Here is a 21381-nt window from a genome sequence, read left to right on the forward strand (position 1 = left end):
TGTATTTTTAATGGATAGTTCTCTGCAAGAGGTCAACCATTATGTACCAGCAAGGAAGCTTTTTGTTGCCAGCCTGGGATGATTCAGACAACTGTACTCTTTCCCGCATCTGTAGTCTTAGATACTAACCAGTCGTTCTTTAGGTTTGTTAGTGTAACTTGGTATCAAAGTTGTGCTTGGCATTTTCTTTGCAACTCATTTTTCTTTAGAAATGGAATTACATATTTGCATTCCAGCCTTAGATTTTAATTTTGTCACCACTATTATGCATCATTTCATCTCATCACTACAACGCCTCTCACTGCTTCACTAGTATGATTCTTTTGCTTCCATGTTTCCTTGTTTTCCTCTATAGCTATGTTTTAAATAACCTATCTGTGCAATGTTGACCTTTTTCTTGCAGATCTGGAGGAGCTTAAGCAGTTTTTCATCTATAGAATGTACACTCTTTGCTCCAGTAAAGCTATTGTCTTCTGATGTTCAAGGCAACGAACCTTTATGTTCAAATGTCACTGTTGAATACACCTAGGTAATAACGGGGGAATTAAGCAATTCTGAAATAAAACAAAGTGGAACTGTTACTTCAGAGAAGAACTGAAGATAAACTTCTGAAACATAGTGAAATCCAATGTCCACTTTTTAGGTTATGGTTGTATTCTTATCCTCTGTACAATTTGGGTATATGCTACACCCGTGGGACTAAAATAGCAAAAGGTCATCTGCTATTTTGAAAATGTATAATCCTACTTCAAAATATGCCAGTTTGGGGTTAAAAAGCACTCTGGGTCTTGCAACAATGTTTTTATGATCATGGCCAGTGCAGATGAATAGGCATTATTTAAAAAGAGCTTGAGTGCACATCAACCATACCACTGAAATGAGCTGTATTACCATAGGCCAAATGTCCAAACTGACTATCTAACCTGCCATTAAACCCCCAGACCTTCAAGTCCCTATTCTGGTTGCATTCTCTTATTTCCTGGTATGTCCTGCTTTGAATGTTATTAGTTTGAAGAATTCAAAGGAACATTATTAGTGAGTGAAGAATAGATCCTTAATTACCTGTGAAATTTCCACTGGAAACATGACTTCTAATGAAACTTCCCAAAATGGTAGAGACCAAAATGATTTATTTAAATATACTTGGATACCAATTTACAGCACAAGGAAAGACCACGCAAAATGGTTTTCTCAAATCTCAGTTGAGCCACACATAAATGAGAATTTAAAAATAAAATAAAATGCAAATGGTATTTCAATATAATAAGCCTTCATATTTTCGTAATGGTGCATGTTTGAACCCTGCACCCAGTTCATGTACAGGGCTGCTAAATGTGTGCAGATACAGGTATGTTCCAGATATTATAACACCTAATATGTTATATATGTGAGGAGTGTCCTTCCTATAGTTTGAGAGCAGGACATGCCTCATCTCTTCTATTTCACAAATTTTATGTTGGCAATGAAATTTAAGAAAAATCATGAAAGGAACCATCCAAAAGTGTATTCAATGCAGAAGTTAAATATTTTTCTTGGTATGATTAGCCTAAACCAAGGAAATTATACATTTGTAACTGCTTTCATGCACTTCACATACAGAAACAGGATAGAACTTACATTCTTCAGAGTTGGTTTTAGAAAAGTAAAATGTATACTGTATAGGTTTTAAAACATTAAATATAAAAAAAATGAGAATACACCAAAGGGCATGGTATATCATTTCCAAAAGTAGATAATGATTAGAAAATGAAGACAGCTTATGTCTGTTTAGAATCTAGTATTATCAAATATCGTTATTATAATACTATTATTATTATTATAACAAATCATTCCTGATTGGTAATATTATATATTACTTTGGTTCCAAATCATTTGAGGTCCCAATCATTATCAACAGCAAATTTTGTTTTAAAAAAATGGATTTTTTTAAAAACAAAGTATCAACGTTTCTGTCAATAATTAATTTTCCCCCAGTTAGCTTTCTCTGCTTCTGGGGCAGCTTCACCATTAGTACTTGCTTTTAGCTGAAAAGGATAATTAGGTTATTATATAACAATGACAACTGTGAGCTCCAAGGTTATTGTGGCACAAATAAGCCCTTACCTAAATTACAGGATGAACTTCATCTGCATCATCTCTAGGCCAACAACATCCGTGAAGAATCCTAGGCTCACATAATCCATCCTTGACAGGTGAGGAGCTCAACAGGTGAGCTGACTCTGTCTATTCCACTCCAGGTAGTAAAGGCATGCCCTCCTGCACACAAAACAGCTAACACGTTACCATATGTTTGCCTTTCTCTGCTGTACACTCAACATGTTCCATCCTGGTGACTTTGCTGCAGGGGAATGGAGTGGGCCCTGAACCTGGCTTAGAAAATATGGCCCCTTTCAATGAGTTAGTGAACTTGTTCTGTTGTTTTTTTTTGTATAATTTCCACACTATGACATGAGGCAATTACCATCACTTTTAATGCTTTTCCACACCAGGCTGAGCAACCAGAACTGAGAGACTTTTTTTTAAACAATCCAAGGTTATTGCTTTTTAAAGTACTGACACTACCATGTATTTTTTTTAGGTAACTTTCATGATCAGAAACAGTATGGTCACGGTAGGGCTAAACTAATGCGAAAAATTAAGAGACATAATATCTTAGATCTTAACATTCAACAACAGAAATAAACCTGGAATCAACAGACTCACCAGTACTTCCTCCATCACATCTTCCTTTTTGAATTAAATGAAGCAAGGATAAAGGCGTTATAGTAAAATAATTGTTATACAAATAATGATTTCCCTTTCAGGAAGTCTTTCAACTATGATGTCTCATCAATAGAGTTAGAGGCTCACATGAAATCATGTCCATTTATTCAGAAAACTGTTTGAAACAATAGGTGAAATGGAAGCTACAGTAACTTCTTCCACTGAGGATTATTTGCATAAACCAACCTTTATGCTAGAAGTGTCTGACAGGGCAGTTACCTGGTCATCTCAACTCTGGCTGTTAGGAACAATATCAGTAAATACATCATTTCCCTTTTATCTTTCACTCCATATGAATATCTTCAGAGAGCTTCCAAAACAAACCCTTCAAAAACATCTGTTTCTGAGCAGACATCAAATTAAACCCAGAAAGGTGTCAAAATATTGACAACTTAAACAGCTCAATAAACATCTTTATGATAGAACTAAATACAGAAGGCCAATAAAGATATGAATTTTTATCACATCATTATATACTTCATTTACAATTTTATCTGATTACACATTATTAAAATAACAATATAGAGCTATTTATTTCAATAGAGCTTAGTTCATGTTCTGTATAACATTAACCAAAGCTTAAAAATCAATAATCTCCTGCTTCCTTGAATGGTTAATAAACATCTACAAAAAAAAACTTTCTATTCTCTTCATATCCTATTCACTGATGGAAGTGCTGCAGGTGGAAACCACAGAATGTCTACAATCTGTCTGCCAATTGTAACACCATACTTGGAGCTTAAACATGGGAGATAAACATTAGTTGGATTCTTAGAGGAAGAAATGTCCCAGATATACAAGGTTTGACAGCTCAGTTGACAATTGGACAACATAGTCACTTTATATTGAGTACTAATATTTACAATGTTAAGGTGAAGTGTTTGAAAGAAATACGTTTGTAGATGATGAATGATAGCTTCATGATTTTTCTATTGATATCACAGGAAATAGTCTCTGAATGCTATGCTGATTTTATTATTGAACTTTTAGTTAACCTGCTGTATGTATCAGGCAGTTTTGTAACTGAAGTTCTGATAATGCATTCAAGCAGCATACAATAAGTAGTGACTTTAATGCTGGAAATGGAAATAAAGATTCCATCAAAATTTTTAATTAAAATGAATGTATTTCTGACAACAGAATGTTAATGCTAAGAATAGGTAAAGATATAATGGGTTTATGAAAAACATCCATGTTATAATACATATGCTGCTATAATTAAGCTAAGCAGATTTATGCAGTGATAGAGACACAACATGAAGAGTCTGCACTTCTCAATTTCTTTAACCAGGTAAAGTCCATATTGATATATTTACACTCATTATTAGTGTAAATTGCAATCACATTACACTTGATTCCAAAGTTTAAATTCCTAAATTACTTTCTAAACGCAACACTTGGACAATTCACTGATTGCCTTGAGCACCTGCAAAACCTCTACCTACAATACATTGGACACAACAATCTGGTGTTTCTGCATGATGGATACTTTGAGGATACCAATGGAGGACATAACTTTCCTCCTATATATATGCAGTCTGTTCAGATAGAGTGCATGTCAGTTACAGCCAATGCCTGGAATGTGTGGGTTTCCTTCAGGTACACTGCAGTTTCTTCCCACAGACCACAAAGGTACCAGGTAGTAGGTTAAGTGGTCATTGTAAATTGTCCCATGATTAGGCTAGGGTTAACTCAAGGGTCAGCAATTCTTAGGATCATGATGGTCCATGAACAATGCCCTTCCTTGAGTTGTAGCAGCTTCTTGTACATCTCAACTGTATCATTTCCTTCAGCTTTTCATTATTAGAGACCAATTCCAAGCTTCATTCTGAGTTCATACAAATTATACAGTAAATTCAGAGTTTGTGTGATTTCAATGATTTAAAAACCTACAGTCACTCATCTATTCTTTGGATGTGGTTTAGCTTCAGCCTGTTTCTTTGTCTGCACTGCCTGGGATTCACTTTTGGCATATCCTTTTGGCATATTGTATGAATTTGATCACTCCCAAGTTACTGTATTCAAAAGAACTTTGATAATCCTGCACCAGCACAGTAGCATAGTGACTAGTGTATTGCTTTTCAGTGCCGGCGATTAAGGTTCAATTCCCGCTGCTGTCTGTAAGGATTTTGTACATTCTACCCGTGATCGCATGGGTTTTCTCTGGGTCCTCCAGTTTCCTTCCACAGTCCAAAGACATATGGATTAGTAAGGATTAGCGTGTTGTTGGCATGCTATGTTGCCACCAGAAGTATGGTGACACTTGCAGGCAGCCCTCAGCACATATTCAGACTGTGTTGGTCATAGGCACAAAGGATGCATTTCATTGTAAGTTTCAATGTAATTGTGATCAATGTATATTCAAAATAAATCTGCTAACAATGTCCATGTTAATAAAGGTTTAGGTTGATTTACTTTAAATAATCAGCTGTTATTTAGAAGAATTTCCACCTATTTAAAATAATTTATGCATAACAATTTGGATTTGTGTGACATTTAACATTTCAAGACACTTAATAGAAAAAGAAAGGAAAATAAGAAGTGATTGAAGACTTAGCTGAATGCTGGATCTTGAGATAGGTTTTTAAGGAGCTGCTGCAAGAACGGTGAAGAATTTCAGATAAAAGAGCCTGTGACTTTTGTGATTGCATCAGAGGGCAGTGCCAAATGAGCAACAGACGGGGAAATTATTTGTAGAGTTTGAAATTACAAATGTTCTTGTTAGGTTTTGGAGATCAAGATGGTTTTATGGGCACTATATTTTATCAACTTAAGTCAGTATGGAAGTCATGCTTTACTCTGATGAACGTAAACAAAGGAAATCCAAAGGGAGCATTGGAATTATCAGCATCTGTGGAAAGAGAAACAAATTCACTATTTTAGATTGATGACCATCCAGTAGAACCAATAAAAGGTATAAATAAAAGATATTTTAACCTGCAGAGAAGGGAAATATTTCACTGCATGTCAACCAGGGATGCAGGTGAAGTAATGATTCCCTTGTGCATCCTCCAATTTGTTGTATTTCCTCCACATCAGAAAAAACTAAAGTGACACACTTAGAAGACAACTCTGTCCAATCTACAAATGACTATCCTAGGTTTTTAAAAGCATGCTGCTTTAATTCCCCAACATTGTCCCATACTGAACACTCTATCTTTGCTAAGAATGGAGTTTGATGCAAATTTGAGAAATAGCATCATATTCTTCAGCTAATTATCAGAAACACAAGAGATTCTGTAGATGCTGGAAATTCAGACTATCAATTCTTCAGGATTGGAAAGAAAGAGGAATTAAGCCAGAATAAGGAGGTGTGGGGTGTTGATGCACCATCAATAACTCTTGGAGACGGGAGGCAAACGATAGGCTTTTATTAGCTGCAAAAGACCACGATTATTAGCAAGAGACCACCACACAACATCCTGGAGACTGAGGGAGGAGCAGTGCCTCCAACCGCCTTTATACAGGGGTCTGTGGGAGGAGCCACAGGAGCAGTCAGCAGAGGGGCGTGTCCAGACAGGTATATGTAGTTCACCACAGATGTGAAGAGGAATGAGTACAAGCTAGAAAGTGATAAGCAAAACCAGGTGAGGGGGAAGGTAATTGAGTGGGTGGAGGGGATGAAGTAAGAAGCTGGGAGATGATAGGTGGAAAAGGTAAAGTGCTGAAGAAGATGGAGTCTGATAAGAGAGGAGAGCAGACCATGAGAGAAAGGGAATGAGGAGGGGCACCAGGAGAGCTGATACTAGAATTGGTCACTTTTAATGAGCCATCATGCAATAGTTTTGAGTTTAAATTTTCTCTCTCCATAGATGCTGCCTGACCTGCTAGGTATTTCTGACATTGTATTTTAGGTTTCCAGTGACTGCAGAGTGTTGTATCTCCTTATGTATGGAAACTAAGCAGATTATGATATTGAGGAAAAGAATTGAAGCAAAAGGTCTGAAAACAATAGATGACCTGAAAGCCATGGGAAATGTGTTAGCTAGATCAGAACATCTAGGAGTGAAACCCTATAGAGAACATCCATCTGATGTGGACAATAGACAAAACCCAGTTATGCCAGCAGAGAATTAGTGGTTTTTATTGTAATTTTGATGAGGGTGATGTATGATGTGTGACGAGGGCAGAATCTACTAAGGGGTTTCAACAAAAAAGTCATTGAAAACATACAGTTTTGGATTCCATGCCGTCCTTGAGAAGTGTGAAGGAGAAAGAAATTAGAGATGGCATATTGAAAAGGGGATGGAAGGAGGGAAGATATTTATTCAAAAAGACAAGGATTACAAAAGTTTTGGCTGAACAAAGGAAACCTCTCCATCAAATTGTCTGTTTATGACACAAAATTGATTTGTGCTGTGCTGTATGAGGCAGGTGCTGCTTTCACTTTGATGGGTTCAGAGCACCTTACAGTCATTTGATATAACTGCAGTTTTATTGCACAAGTTTCACAATACTGGACTAAATTGTTCCACAAGCTCTTTTAAATACAGCTGAGTTCTTTAAAATAGTTTATTCATATAGCTTGCTTGTGTAAATTGTATATCATTGTACATAAGATGAAATGTGAACTTTTATATTATATATTTCAAAAGTAACATTAACAATAGTATTCTGTAAATAGACATAAACCTGACTGTATGTTTGTAAAGAATGGCTTCTTTGGAAAGCTGTGGTCTAGACAGATTTGCTGTTAATGTGAAGTGTGACTTAAATTTCCACAGCGTATAATCAAAACCATGGAGAGAAAACTTATGAAGATCTTCCCAAGAGAGTACATCTCTTTTTAAAGCTAAATTTTTACAATGCTTCTTATCACTGGCTTAAATGCATTTAGACCTAATATAAAATAAAATTAATATGTTGCACATTTCTCTTTTCTGAGTGTTTTAAATTGCACCCTGGTTCACTCATAAAAGATATTTTAAGAGAAGGGAAATATTTCACTCCATGTTAACCAGGGACGCAGGTGAAGTAATGATTCCCTTGTGCTTCTCTACTAGCTGGTTGGACATTGATTCTGAATGTGTGCCTCAATTGTGCAGTAAGTGCAATATTAGACCATAAGACACAGGAGCAGAAGTAGGCCATTCAGCCCATCGAGTCTGCTTTGCCATTTTATCATGGTTGATCCCAAATTTCATTCAACTCCATACACCTGCCCTCTCACCGTATCCTAAGATACTCCACCCAATCATAAATCTATCAACATCTGCTTTGAATATACCTATTAACTTGGCGCCCACCACAGTCTGTGGCAGAGCATTCCACAGATTCACCACTCTTGCGCTAAAAAAAATCCTCCTCCTCTTCTAAAAGGTTGCCCCTCAACTTTGAGACTGTGCTTCCCAGTTCTGGATACCCTTATCATAGGAAACATCCTCTCCACATCCACCTCATCGAGTCCTTTCAACATTCGGTAGTTCTCAATGAGATCCCCCGGCATTCTTCTAAATTCCAGTGAGTACAGGCCCAAAGCTGCCAGATGCTCCTCATATGTTAACCCTGTTCATTCCTGGAATCATCCTCATGAACCTCCTCTGGATTCTCTCCAATGACAACACATCCTTTCTGAGATAACGGGCTTGGGGAGACAGATAAGTGGGTCACAGTCAGGAGAGGGAAGGGCAGGAGTCAGATACTAGAGAGTACCCCTGTGCCTGTACCCCTTACCAATAAGTACTCCTGCTTGAGTACTGTTGGGGGTACCAGCCTACCTGGGGGAAGCAGCAGCAGCTGTGCTCCAGCACAGAGTCTGGCCCTGTGGCTCAGAAGGGTAGGGAAGGGAAGAGAAAGGAAGTAGTGATAGGGGACTCTATAGTTAGGGGGTCAGACAGGCGACTCTGTGGACGTAGGAAAGAAGCACAGATGGTAGTTTGCCTCTCAGGTGCTACAGTCCAGGATGTTTCTGATCGCGTCCAAGATATCCTGAAGTGGGAACGAGAACAGCCAGAGGTTGTGGTACATATTGGTAGCAACGATATAGGCAGGAAAAGGAAGCAGGTCCTGAAAGCAGACTACAGGGAGTTAGTAAGGAAGTTGAAAAGCAGGACCACAAAGGTAGTAATCACGGGATTACTGCCTGTGCCACGTGACAGTGAGTATAGGAATAGAGGGAGGTGGAGGATAAATGTGTGGCTGAGGGATTGGAGCAGGGGGCAGGGATTCAGATTTCTGGATCATTGGGACCTCTTTTGGGGCAGGAGTGACCTGTACAAAAAGGACGGGTTGCACTTGAATCCCAGGAGGACCAATATCCCGGCAGGGACGTTTGCTAAGGCTGTTGGGGAGGTTATAAACTAGGGTTGCTGGGGGGGTGGAAACCAAACTGAAGAGACTGGGGAAGAGGCAGTTAGCTCACAAATGGAGAAAGCTTGGAGACAGTGTGAGAGGGACGAAAGGCATATGATAGAGAAGGGATGCACTCAGACCGATGGTTTGAGATGTGTCTATTTTAATGCAAGAAGTATTATGAACAAAGCAGATGAGCTTAGAGTGTGGATCAGTACTTGGAGCTACGATGTTATGGTCATTACAGAGACTTGGATGGCTCAGGGGCAGGAATGGCTACTTAGAGTGCCAGGCTTTAGATGTTTCAGAAAGGACAGGGAGGGAGGTGAAAGAGGTGGGAACATGGCACTGTTGATCAGAGATAGTGTCACAGCTGCAGAAAAAGAGGCAGATGTGGAGGGATTGTCTATGGAGTCTCTGTGGGTAGAAGTTAGAAACAGAAGGGGTCAATTCAGGAAGGTTTCCTGACACAATATGTAGGTAAGCCTACAAGAGGAGAGGCTGTACTTGATCTGGTATTGGGAAATGAACCTAGTCAGGTGTCAGGTCTCTCAGTGGGAGAGCATTTTGGAGATAGTGATCATAATTCTATCTCCTTTACCATAGCATTGGAGAGGGATTGGAACAGATAAGTTAGGAAAGAGTTTAATTGGAGTAAGGGGAAATATGAAGCTGTCAGGCAGGAACTTTGAAGCATGAATTGGGAAGAGGTGTTCTCAGGAAAATGTACGGCAGAAATAAGGCAAATGTTCAGGGGAAATTTGTGTTATATTCTGCATAGGTACATTCCAATGAGACAAGGAAAGGATGGTAGTGTACAGGAACCATGGTGTACAAAGGTTGTTGTAAATCTAGTCAAGAAGAAAAGAAGAGCTTATAAAAGGTTCAAAAAACGAGGTAATGATAGAGATCTAAAAGATTATAAGGCTAGCAGGAAGGAGTTTAAGAATGAAATTAGGAGAGCTAGAAGGGGCCATGAGATGGCCTTGGCAAGCAGGATTAAGGCATTCTACAAGTATGTTAAGAGCAAGAGGATAAGAAGTGAAAGAATAGGACCAATCAAGTGTGACAGTGGGAAAGTGTGCATGGAACCGGAGGAAATAGCAGAGGTACTTAGTGAATACTTTGCTTCAGTATTCACTATGGAAAAGGAACTTGGTGATTGTAGGGATGACTTACAGTGGACTGAAAAATTTGAGCATATAGACATTAAGAAAGAGGATGTGCTGGAGCTTTTGGAAAGCATCAAGTTGGATGAGTCACCAGGACCAAACAAGATGTACCCCAGGCTGCTGTGGAAGGCGAGGGAGGAGATTGCTGAGCCTCTTGCAATGATCTTTGCATCATCAGTGGGGACGGGTGAGGTTCCAGAGGATTGGAGGGTTGCAGATGTTGTTCCCTTATTCAGGAAAGGGAGTAGAGATAGTCCAGGTAATTATACACCAGTGAGTCTTACTTCAGTGGTTGGTAAGTTGATGGAAAAGATCTTGAGAGGCAGGATTTATGAACATTTGGAGAGGCATAATATAATTAGAAATAGTCAGCATGTCTTTGTCAAAGGCAGGTCGTGCCTTACGTGCCTGATTGAATTTTTTTGAAGATGGAACTAAACACAATGATGAAGGTAGAGCCATAGATGTAGTGTATATGGATTTTAGAAAGGCATTTGATAAGGTACCCCATGCAAGACTTATTGAGAAAGTAAGGAGGCATGGGATCCAAGGGGACATTGCTTTGTGTATCCAGAACTGGCTTGCCCACAGAAGGCAAAGAAAGAGTGGTTGTAGACAGGTCATATTCTGCATGGAGGTCGGTCACCAGTGGAGTGCCTCAGGGATCTGTTCTGGACCCTTACTCTTCATAATTTTTATAAATGATCGGGATAAGGAAGTGGAAGGATGGGTTAGTAACTTTGCTGATGACGCAAAGGTTGGAGGTATTGTGGATAGTGTGGAGGGCTGTCAGAGGTTACAACGGGACATTGATAGGATGCAAAACTGGGCTGAGAAGTGGCAGATGGAGTTCAACCCAAATAAATGTGAAGTGGTTCATTTAGGTAGGTCAAATATGATGGCAGAGTATAGCATTAATGGCAAGAATCTTGGCAGTGTGGAGGACCAGAGGGATCTTGAGGTCCAAGTCCATAGGACACTCAAAGCTGCTACACAGGTTGACTCTGTCGTTAAGAAGACATACGGTGCATTGGCCTTCATCAATCATGGGATTGAGTTTAAGAGCCGAGAGGTAATGTTGCAGCTATCTGGGACCCTGGTCAGACCCCACTTGGAGTACTGTGCTCAATTCTGGTCGCCTCACAACAGGAAGGATGTGGAAACCATAGAAAGTGTGCAGAGCAGATTTACAGGGATGTTGCCTGGATTGGGGAGCATGCCTTATGAGAATAGGTTGAGTGAACTCAGCCTTTTCTCCTTGGAGCAATGGAGGATGAGAGGTGACCTGATAGAGGTGTACAGGATAATGAGAGGCATTGATCATGTGGATCGTCAGAGGCTTTTCCCCAGGGCTGAAATGGCTAGCCCGAGAGGGCATAGTTTTAAGGTGCTTGGAAGCAGGTACAGAGGAGATGTCAGGGGTAAGTTTTGTTTTTACACACAGAGTGGTGAGTGCGTGTAATGGGCTGCCGGCGGCGGTGGTGGAGGCAGAAATGATAAGGTCTTTTATGAGACTCCTGGATGGCTACATAGAGCTTAGAAAAATAGTGGGCTGTGGGTAAAGCCTAGGTAGTTCTAAGGTAAGGACATGTTCAGCACAGCTTTGTGGGCTAAAGGGCCTGTATTGTGCTGTAGGTTTTTTTAGGTTTCTATGTTTGAAACAATTGAGCTTTATAATTCTTAATTTGACTATATGGTTAGTAAAGAAAACAAAAAAAAAGGGCCCACCACAAAGCACATCTTTCCCTCCCCCCACTTTCTGTTTTCCACAGGGATCGCTCCCTATGCGGCCCCCTTGTTCATTCATCCCTCCCCACTGATCTCCCTCCTGACTCTTCTCCTTGCAACCGGAACAAATGCTGCACCTGCCCCTACACCTCCTCCCTCACCACCATTCAGAGCCCTAAACAGTCCTTCCAGATGAGGCGACACTTCACCTGTGAGTCTGCTGAAGTCATATACTGTGTTCGGTGCTCCCAGTATGGCCTCCTGCATATCGGTGAGACCCGATGTAGATTGGGAGACTGCTTCACCGAGCACCTACGCTCCGTCTGCCCGAAAAAGCAGGATCTCTCAGTGGCCCACCATTTTAATTCCACTTCCCATTCACATTCCAATATGTCAATCCTCTCCTCTAGTGTTGTGATGAGATTGGAGGAACAACACCTTTTATTCCGTCTGGGTAGCCTCCAAGCTGATGGCATGAACATCAAATTCATGAACTTCTGGTAATTCCCCTCCTCCCTCACCATTCCTCATCCCTTTTCCCCTCTCTCACCTTATCTTCTTGCCTATCCATTGTCTCCCTCTGGTCCTCCTCTCCCCTTTACTTTCTTCCATGGCCTTCTGTCCTCTCCTTTCAGACTCCCCCTTCTCCAACCCTACATCTCTTTCACCAATCAACTTCCCAGCTCTTTACTTCATCCTTCCCCCCTCCAGCTTTCACCTATCACCTTGTGTTTCACTCCCCTCCCCTCACCTATTAAATCTACTCATCTTTTTTTTCTCCAGTCCTGCGAAGGGCTTCGGCTTGAAACATCGACTGTACTCTTTTCCATAGATGCTGCCTGGCTTGCTGAGATCCCCCAGTATTTTGTCTGTATTGCTTGGATTTCCAGCGTCTGCAGATTTTCTCTTGTTTGAAAATGAGGAGGAATTCCTTTAGCAAAGGGATAGTGAATCTGTGGAATTCTTTGGGCATATTTAAAGTGAACCTTGATAAGTTCTTGATTAATAAGGGAGTCAAAGGTTATGGGAGAAGGCAAGAGAATGGGGTTGAAGGGGTAAATAAATCAGCCAATGGAATGGCAGAGCAAACTTGATGGGCCAAATGGCATAATTCTGCTCTTTTGTCTTATGGTTTTACAGCCTTAAAGTTGTTACTTCAGATCTCTTGTTCTTCTCCACCAATATTGGAGGTTCATTTTAAATTTGATTAGCAAGCACAATGCAGAAAATCCTGCAAAAGGTAGTGGATTCATCCCAGTACATCACGGGTAAAGCCCTCCCAACCATTGAGCACATCTACATGAAACGTGGCTGTAGAAAAACAGCATCCATCATCAAAGATCCTCACCACCCAGGCCATGCTCTTTTCTCACTGCTGCCATCAGGTAGAAGGTTCAAGTGCCTTAGGACTCGCACCACCAAGTTCAAGAACAGTTACTACCCCTCAACCATCAGGCTCTTGAACAAAGGGGGGATAATACACTCATTTAAGGACTGTGTTATATTGATGGATATTATATTATTATTTTATGCTCATTATTTATTGCTATTTATTTATATCTGCATTTGCACAGCTTGTTCACAGTTAACAGTTTACAATTACTATTGTATAGAATTGCTAAGTATGTCTGCAGAAAAAGAATCTCAGGCTTGTATGTGGTGACATGTATGTACTCTGATAATAAATTTTCCTTTGAACTTTTGAACTTTGAACACACATCATTTAGCAAACTTGTGAATGAAGTTGATTGGTGGATCTTATAATAGTAATTGTTCTAATAATCAAGGTAATTATGGCGGAACATACAATAGAGTGAATGCAGTGGTTTGTTTGATGTTGATGAAAGTTTTCAATGCTATTTTCTTCTTGGATAAAAGTAAAGTGGTGACCATGTCAAATGCACCCTTGACGCAGAATACAATTGCTTCTTGTTGTTGAAAGAGAGGATAAAAACGCAAAGCAACACGGGGGAGAGAGGGAGAGAGAGAGAGAGAGAAAGAGAGAGAGAATAGACTGAAAATTCTTTCTAAGGTAAGGATACTTCAATATTAAGCATATGGGAAATGATATGGATATATTCTGAGAAATGCCTTAGTTTTAAAATAATTTTTGATTGAATAGCAACCATTAGTAACCAAGTTACACAGAATCAACTATATACTTCTAGTTATTTTTTGCAGTCTTGATAGTGACACTATTATCATTTAAAAGTATAATGATTATTTTAGGAATACTTGTGAAAGTGAAGATTTTTTACCATCTCTTTTCTGAGACGTTTATACTTAAAATGAATTAGTTCATGGGGTTACTTAAGTGTCTCGTAATCAATACAAGGAATTCTTTAAATAATTTTCAAAAAGCATAAAATCCATGTTCCGAAGATTTGCAATGAAATATACTTGAAAAAGGAATTGGAATATAAGAAAGGTTTCACAATTGATTTTTCCATGGGATTTTGAGTCTAGACAAATAATTTATTTACAGCAGCCTGAATATATTGGTCTATTCAATCCTAATTGAATTCTGTATCTCATTTTATAATATGGTTAAACCAAGTAAATACATTGCTTATGGAAGCTCAGTATAAAAGTTTCTGAGATGGAATTTCTATTGTATTCTCCGATCCAAGCAGAGACAATAGCAGGGCTGTGTATGCTTACAGAGTTTTTACAAACTGCAATTCTTTACCATGTGTCAAGTATGCAATTCATAATCTTTTGAATTTCATATTATTTTTCAAAAAAAAGAAAAAGAGCTAGGGGAATAGATTAGATAGTTCTTTCAATGAATGAAGGTTACATGGTCGGCACAACATTGTGGGCCAAAGGGCCTGTAATGTGCTGTAGATTTCTAGGTTCTATGTAATGGAACTGAGTAGCTTTCCTCTATTCTACAGAAGACTTTGAAGAAATAACAAAAAGTATACTAAAGAACAGTGAACATAAATTTTTAATTGACAAAAATATTCACTAATCCACCACTTATTAGGCCAGAATCAAATGTGGTCATCGTACAAATGTAAGGCAATTGAATTCAGAGCTTGGAACAAAGCAGATGACAGAATGAGAGTTAAAGTTAGATCCTCAGATTGGCAAACATTAAAAGGCTATGTTTAACAAGCATCAATGCAATTGTCATTGTTTTCTTTAAAAATATTTAATTCCAAGTTCAACATTTGATATGACACTGAATTAAACTGTGTAAAAAGTACAGAAAATAGCAGAAAAATATTAAATAATCTACAGAAAGGGTGCATAATTATCAAGTGGATTTCAAACTATATTAGTGTAAGCTGCTCTATTTATAGCATTAAGAATAAGGTCATGTTAGTCTCTGGAATACAAGTTTTTAAAATGAGTCAGGGAAAGAATAGGATGATTTGGCAGGTGACACACACAAAAGGCTGGAAGAACTCAGCAAGCCAGGCAGCATCAATGGAAAAAGTACAGTTGACATTTTGGGCCAAGACCCTTCAGCAAGACAGCTGGAAGGTCCTGCTGAAGGGTCTCAACCCAGAACGTTGACTATACTCCTATCCATAAATGCTGCCTGACCTGCTGAGTTTCTCCAGCATTTTATGTGTGGTACTTGGATTTCCAGCATCTGTAGATTTTCCCTTGTTTGTGATTTGGCAGGCGAATGTGTGGCTGAGGATCTGATGCAGCGGGAAGAGGTTCAGATTTATGGATCATTGGGATCTCTTCTGGGGAAGGTACGACTTGTACAAAAGGAAACAGTTACACCTGATCCCAAAAGCAACCAATGTTCTTGTGGGCAGGTTTGCCAGAGATGTTCAAGAGGGTTTAATCTAATTTGGCAGGAGGATTGAATTGTATTGACTTTATTTCTTTTATCTTTCACTTGCACGAGAAGTAAAACTCTATGTTACATCTCCATCTAAATGTGCAAGCATAGTAATTTATAATAAATAGAACCATCAATGTAACAGAAATACACTCAAATCAGCATGAGTTAATCAGTCTAATGGCCTGGTGGAAGAAGCTGTCCCAGAGCCTGTTGGTCCTGGCTTTTATGCTGCGGTATGGTTTCCCAGATGGTAGCAGCTGGAATAGATTGTAGTTGGGGTGACTTGGGTCCCCAATGATCCTTTGGGCCCTTTTTTCACACCTGTCTTTGTAAATGTCCTGAATCACAACTACAGATGTATTGGGCTGTCGGCACCACTCTCTGCAGAATCCTGTGATTGAGGGCAATGGTGCAGCCAGTCAGGATACTCTCAATTGTGCCCCTGTAGAAAGTTTTTGGGATTTGGGGGCCCATACCAAACTTCAACCGTCTGAGGTGAAAGAGGTGCTGTTGTGCCTTTTTCACCACACAGCTGGTGTGTGCAGACCACATGAGATCCTCAGTGATGTGGATGCTGAGGAACTTGAAGCTGTTTACCCTCTCAACCCCAGATCCATTGATGTCAATAGGGGTTAGCCAGTCTCCATTCCTCCTGTAGTCCACAACCAGCTCCTTTTTTTTTGCAACATTGAGGGAGAGGTTGTGTTCTTGACACCACTGTGTCAGGGTGATAACTTCTTCCCTGTAGCAAACACGAGGAAATCTGCAGATGCTGGAAATTCAAACAACACACACAAAATGCTGGTAGAACACAGCAGGCCAGGCAGAATCTATAAGGAGAAGTACTGTCAACGTTTCAGGCCAAGACCCTTCATCAGGACAGGAGGTCACCTCTCATCCTCCGCTACTCCAAGGAGAAAAGGCTGAGTCCACTCAACCTATTCTCATAAGGCATGCTCCCCAATCCAGGCAACATCCTTGTAAATCTCCTCTGCACCCTTTCTATGGTTTCCACATCCTTCCTGTAGTGAGGTGACCAGAACTGAGCACAGTACTCCAAGTGGGGTGTGACCAGGGTCCCAGATAGCTGCAACATTACCTCTCGGCTCTTAAACTCAGTTCCATTGTTGAGGAAGACCAATGCACCATATGCCTTCTTAACCACAGAGTCAACCTGTGTAGCAGCTTTGAGTGTCCTATGGACTCGGACCCCAAGTTCCCTCTGATCCTCCACACTGCCAAGAGTCTTACATTAATACTATATTCTGCCATCATATTTGACCTACCAAAATGAACTTACCTGGGTTGAACATCTGCCACTTCTCAGCCCAGTTTTGCATTCTATCAATGTCCCGCTGTAACCTCTGACAGCCCTCCACACTATCCACAACACCCCCAACCTTTGTGTCATCAGCACAGTGTAACTTGTATCACCATTACAGATTAGCATGTATGACGTTGTGGGCTTCACTGAATCATGGCTGCAAGAAGATTATAGCTGGGAGCTTACCATCCAAGGATACACATTGCATCCAAAGGATAGGCAGGTAGGCAGAGGCTCTGTTGGTGAAAAATCAAATCAAATCAAATCGTACTCTTTGCACAGTTTAAATCAAATCAAAAATGAAACTGAAAGGTCTGAATGTAGGTAAGTCACCTGGACCAGATGGTGTACATCCCAGGGTTCTGAAAGAGGTGTCTGAAGGAGGCATTAATAATGATCTTTCAAAAATCAATTGATCTTGGCATAGTTTGGGAGAGCTGGAAAATTGCAAATGTCACTCCACTCTTCAAGAAGGGAGAGAGGCAGATAAAACAAAAAAATATAGGCCAACTAGTCTGACCTCATCGGTTGGGAAGATGTTGGAGTTGATTGTTAAGGATTTGATTATGGGTATTTGAAGGCACCTGATAAAATAGGACATATTCAGCATAGTTTCCTCAAGGGAAAATCTTGCCTAACAAATTAGTTGGAATTCTTTGAAGAAATAACATGCAGGATAGATAAAGGAGAATCAGGTTATCTTGTGTGCTTGGAGTTTCAGAAGTCCTTTGACAAGATCCCACACATGAGGCTGCTTAAGAGCCCATGGTATTACAGGGAAGGTACTAGCATGGACAATGCATTGGCTGTTTAGTAGGAGCCAAAGAGTGGGAATAAAGAGAGCCTTTTCTGATTGGCTGCCAGAGACTAGTGAAGTTCCACTCAAAGTCAATGAGTTGGATGATGGATAAGACCATAAGACATAGGAGCAAAATTAGGCCATCTGGCCCATCGAGTCTGCTCTGTTCCACCATTCAATCATAGTTGATCCTTTTTTTAAAAAATCTCCTCCTCAATCACAGTTTCCAGCCATCTCCCCGTAACCTTTGATGCCATGTCCTATCAAGAACCTATCAATCTCTGCCTTAAATACACCCAACGACCTGGCCTCCACGGCTGCGTGTGGCAACAAATTCCACAAATTGACCACCCTTTGGCTAATGAACTTTCTCCACATCTCTGTTTTGAAAGGGCGCCCCTCTAACCTGAGGCTGTGCCCTCTTGCCTAGACTCTCCACCATGGGAAACATCCTTTCCACATCTATTGTCTTGACTTTTCAACATTCGAAAGGTTTCAATGAGATCCCCCCCCCCCCCCCACCTCATCCTGCTGAATTCCAGCAAGTACAGACCCAGAGCCATCAAACCTTCTTTGCATGATAACCCTTTCATTCGTGAAATCATCCTTGTGAACCTCCTCTGGACCCTCTTCAATGCCAGCACACCTTTTCTAAGATGAGGGACCCAAAACTGTTCACAATACTCAAGGTGAAGCCTCACCAGTGCCTTATAAAGCCTCAGCATCACCTCCTTATTCTTGTATTCCAGACCTCTTGAAATGAATGCCTTCCTCACCACAGACTCAAACTGCTGTCACAAACATGGAGTCAGCAGCACATCCGATTCAACAATTGTGCTCGTAAATATGCACGTGTCAGCTAATTATTACTTGATTGTGATAGTATTTAACTCCATTCATTCCATCGTAGTGTTTGTTGAGACTTGGACATAGCTTTGTTATCTGCATTCAGCCTTCCCTGAGAAATTGGATTGTTGAGTCAACTGACTCTGAAGACTAGAGGTATTCATTTTATTCTTAGTTGTCCTTTTTCAGCTGCAGTGTTGGCTTCGTTTTCCATTTGAGAGTTTTAGTCAGTGGCCCTGTTTGGCCTAGCATTTATCATTTTCTTTTTCCCTTTAATATTGTTCGCATTAAAGCCTGTGAAATATCGACCCACTTTAGTGTCTGTCACTCCGCACTTGAGCCATGTCCGAACCTGGTGGCACCTGCAAGTTAACCTTCAGGGTGCTCTGCACAAAAACTCTCAAGTCCCTTTGCATCTCAGATTCCTGGATTTTCTCCGTTTAGAAAATAGTCCACACTTTTATTTCTACTACCAAAGTGCATGACCATGCATTTTCCAACATTGTATTTCATTTGCCACTGTCTTGCCATTCTCTTAATCTGTCAAAGCCCTTCTGCATTCTACATGTTTCCTCCACACTACCTGCCCCTTCACTGATCTTTGTATCATCTGCAAACTTGGCAACAAAGCCAACTATTTCATCAGCTAATTCATTTATATACAGCATAAAAAGAAGTGGTCCCAACATCGACCCCTGCGGAACACCAGTAGTCACTGGAGCCAACTAGAAAAGGATCTTTTTATTCCCACTCGCTGCCTCCTACCAATCAGCCAATGTTCTAACCATGTTAGTAACTATCCTGTAATACCATGGGCTCTTAACTTGGTAAGCAGCCTCATGTGTGGCACCTTGTCAAAGGCCTTCTGAAAGTGCAAATATACAACATCCACTACATCAATCCTACTTGTAATCTCCTCAAAGAATTCCAACAGGTTCGTCAGGCTGTTAGGGTCCGGTCCTGAGCCCGCCTTCCGGGTCTTGCTCCGGTCCGCGCACTCCGGACTCCGGGCCTTGCAGCCAGCCCTCCTGTCACATGGAGCCATTGGATCATCTTGGAAAAGGAGGTACACCTGTTGCCTATTGGGGGGGGGGGGGCATGCTTATTAGGGGCTCAGGGACTGAGCCTGATTGTGGGGTTGTCCTGCTCTGAAGCCAGTTTAACTGCTCTGTACCTGGACTGCTGGCTCTGAATCCTGTCTGTATCCTGCTCTGCCCTAGTTGCTGGCTTGTTCTGTATATGCTCTCATTCCCAGGGTTGGTCTTGTTCCCCTGCTTCTCTCCTGTGTGCTGGTCCTGCTGTTCCACCTTATTCTTCTTGCTCGCGCTGCCACGCTGTCGGTTGCCTTTCCCAAATTACCTATGTATCACAATAGTCCTGCTGTTCACCCTGGACCCAGCTTCCTTCCTACCCATTGCCTCTGTCGGGCAGATCCGGCCAGACTGCCGCTGCCCAGCGGGGGTTCTGCCCCTTCCACCTATTGCTCCCTAAGGGTTGTGCCCCGCACCTGCCCAGGTATCCGCGACTGGCCCAGGCCTCTGTGTTTTCCGCCTGGGAGGCGGCCCTGCCCGGGATCCATGCGGCCCGCCATGTGGGACCCTCCTGCCTGCCTCGTCTGAACTCTGGGATGCAGCCCCACCTGCCTTACCCCTCACATGCCATGGCATCCCCATCCTGTCCTACCCCTAGTACTTCAGTGTCTGCGTCCTACATTTGGGTCCAATCCTGCCCCCGTTCCTGACACAGGCAGGATTTTCCCCTGAAGAAAACCCTGAAGACTTTGTGCTATCTTGTCCTGTGTCCCTAAATGGTCTATAATTTTCTTTCTATTGCCTTCCTCCTTTCTTAAAGAATAGAGTAACATTTGCAATTTTCCAGTACTCTAACACCCTGCCAGAGTACAGATTTTTGAAAGATCATTTCTAATGCCACCACAATCTCTAATGCTACCTCTTTCAGAACCCTAGGGTGCAGTTCATCTGGTCTGGGTGACTTGTGTACCTTTAGGTCTTTCAGCTTCTTAAGTACCTTCTCTTTTGTAAGAGTAACTGCACCCACCTCTATTCCTTCACACACTACAACATCAGGCATACTGCTAGTGTCTTCCACATTGAAGACTGATGCAAAATACTCATTTAGTTCATCAACCATCTCCTTGTCCCCCATTATCACTTCTCCTGCCTCATTTTCTAGCAGTCCTATATCTACTCTAATTTCTCTTCTATTTTTAAGAAACAAAAAAACTTTTACTACCTATTTTGACATTATTTGCTTGCATATTTCATCTTTTCCCTCCTTCTGATTCTCTTAGTTGCTCTCTGAAGGTTTTTTAAAAGCTTTGCCAATCCTCTATCTTCCCATTAATTTTTGTTTTGTTGTCTGCCCTCTCCTTTGCTTTTACATTAGCTTTGCCTTCCTTTCCCACGGTTCTACTAATTTGCCATTTGAGTATTTATTTGTTTTTGGAATACATCTATCTTGCACCTTATTTTTCCCAGAAATGCACACCATTGCTACTCTGCTGACATCCCTGCTGGCTTCTCCTTCCAATTTACTTTGGCCAGCTCCTCTCTCATACCCTTACTCCATTGAAATACTGTTACGTCAGACCTTACTTTCTCCCTATCAAATTTCAAGTTGAACTCAGTAA

The 21381-nt window shown here is 40.9% G+C and overlaps 1 protein-coding gene across 3 annotated transcripts in view; it reads left to right on the top strand.

Moving 5' to 3' along the window:
- Window positions 1–7624, top strand: part of adam11 (ADAM metallopeptidase domain 11) — a 376715-nt gene extending 369091 nt beyond the window's left edge. For 2 of the 3 annotated variants that reach the window (XM_073070643.1, XM_073070642.1), the window contains exon 27: window positions 404–7624. Coding sequence is in view for 1 of the 3 variants with exons in the window: in XM_073070642.1 (XP_072926743.1) it covers window positions 404–419 (16 nt within the window). In the remaining 2 variants the exon portion in view is untranslated. The remainder of the gene's footprint in view (window positions 1–403) is intronic. The other variant, XR_012101994.1, reaches the window with a different exon arrangement.
- Window positions 7625–21381: the final 13757 nt, after the last annotated feature.

The sequence above is a fragment of the Hemitrygon akajei genome, chromosome 18 (assembly GCF_048418815.1).
Source record: "Hemitrygon akajei chromosome 18, sHemAka1.3, whole genome shotgun sequence".
Taxonomy (NCBI): Eukaryota; Metazoa; Chordata; class Chondrichthyes; order Myliobatiformes; family Dasyatidae; genus Hemitrygon; species Hemitrygon akajei.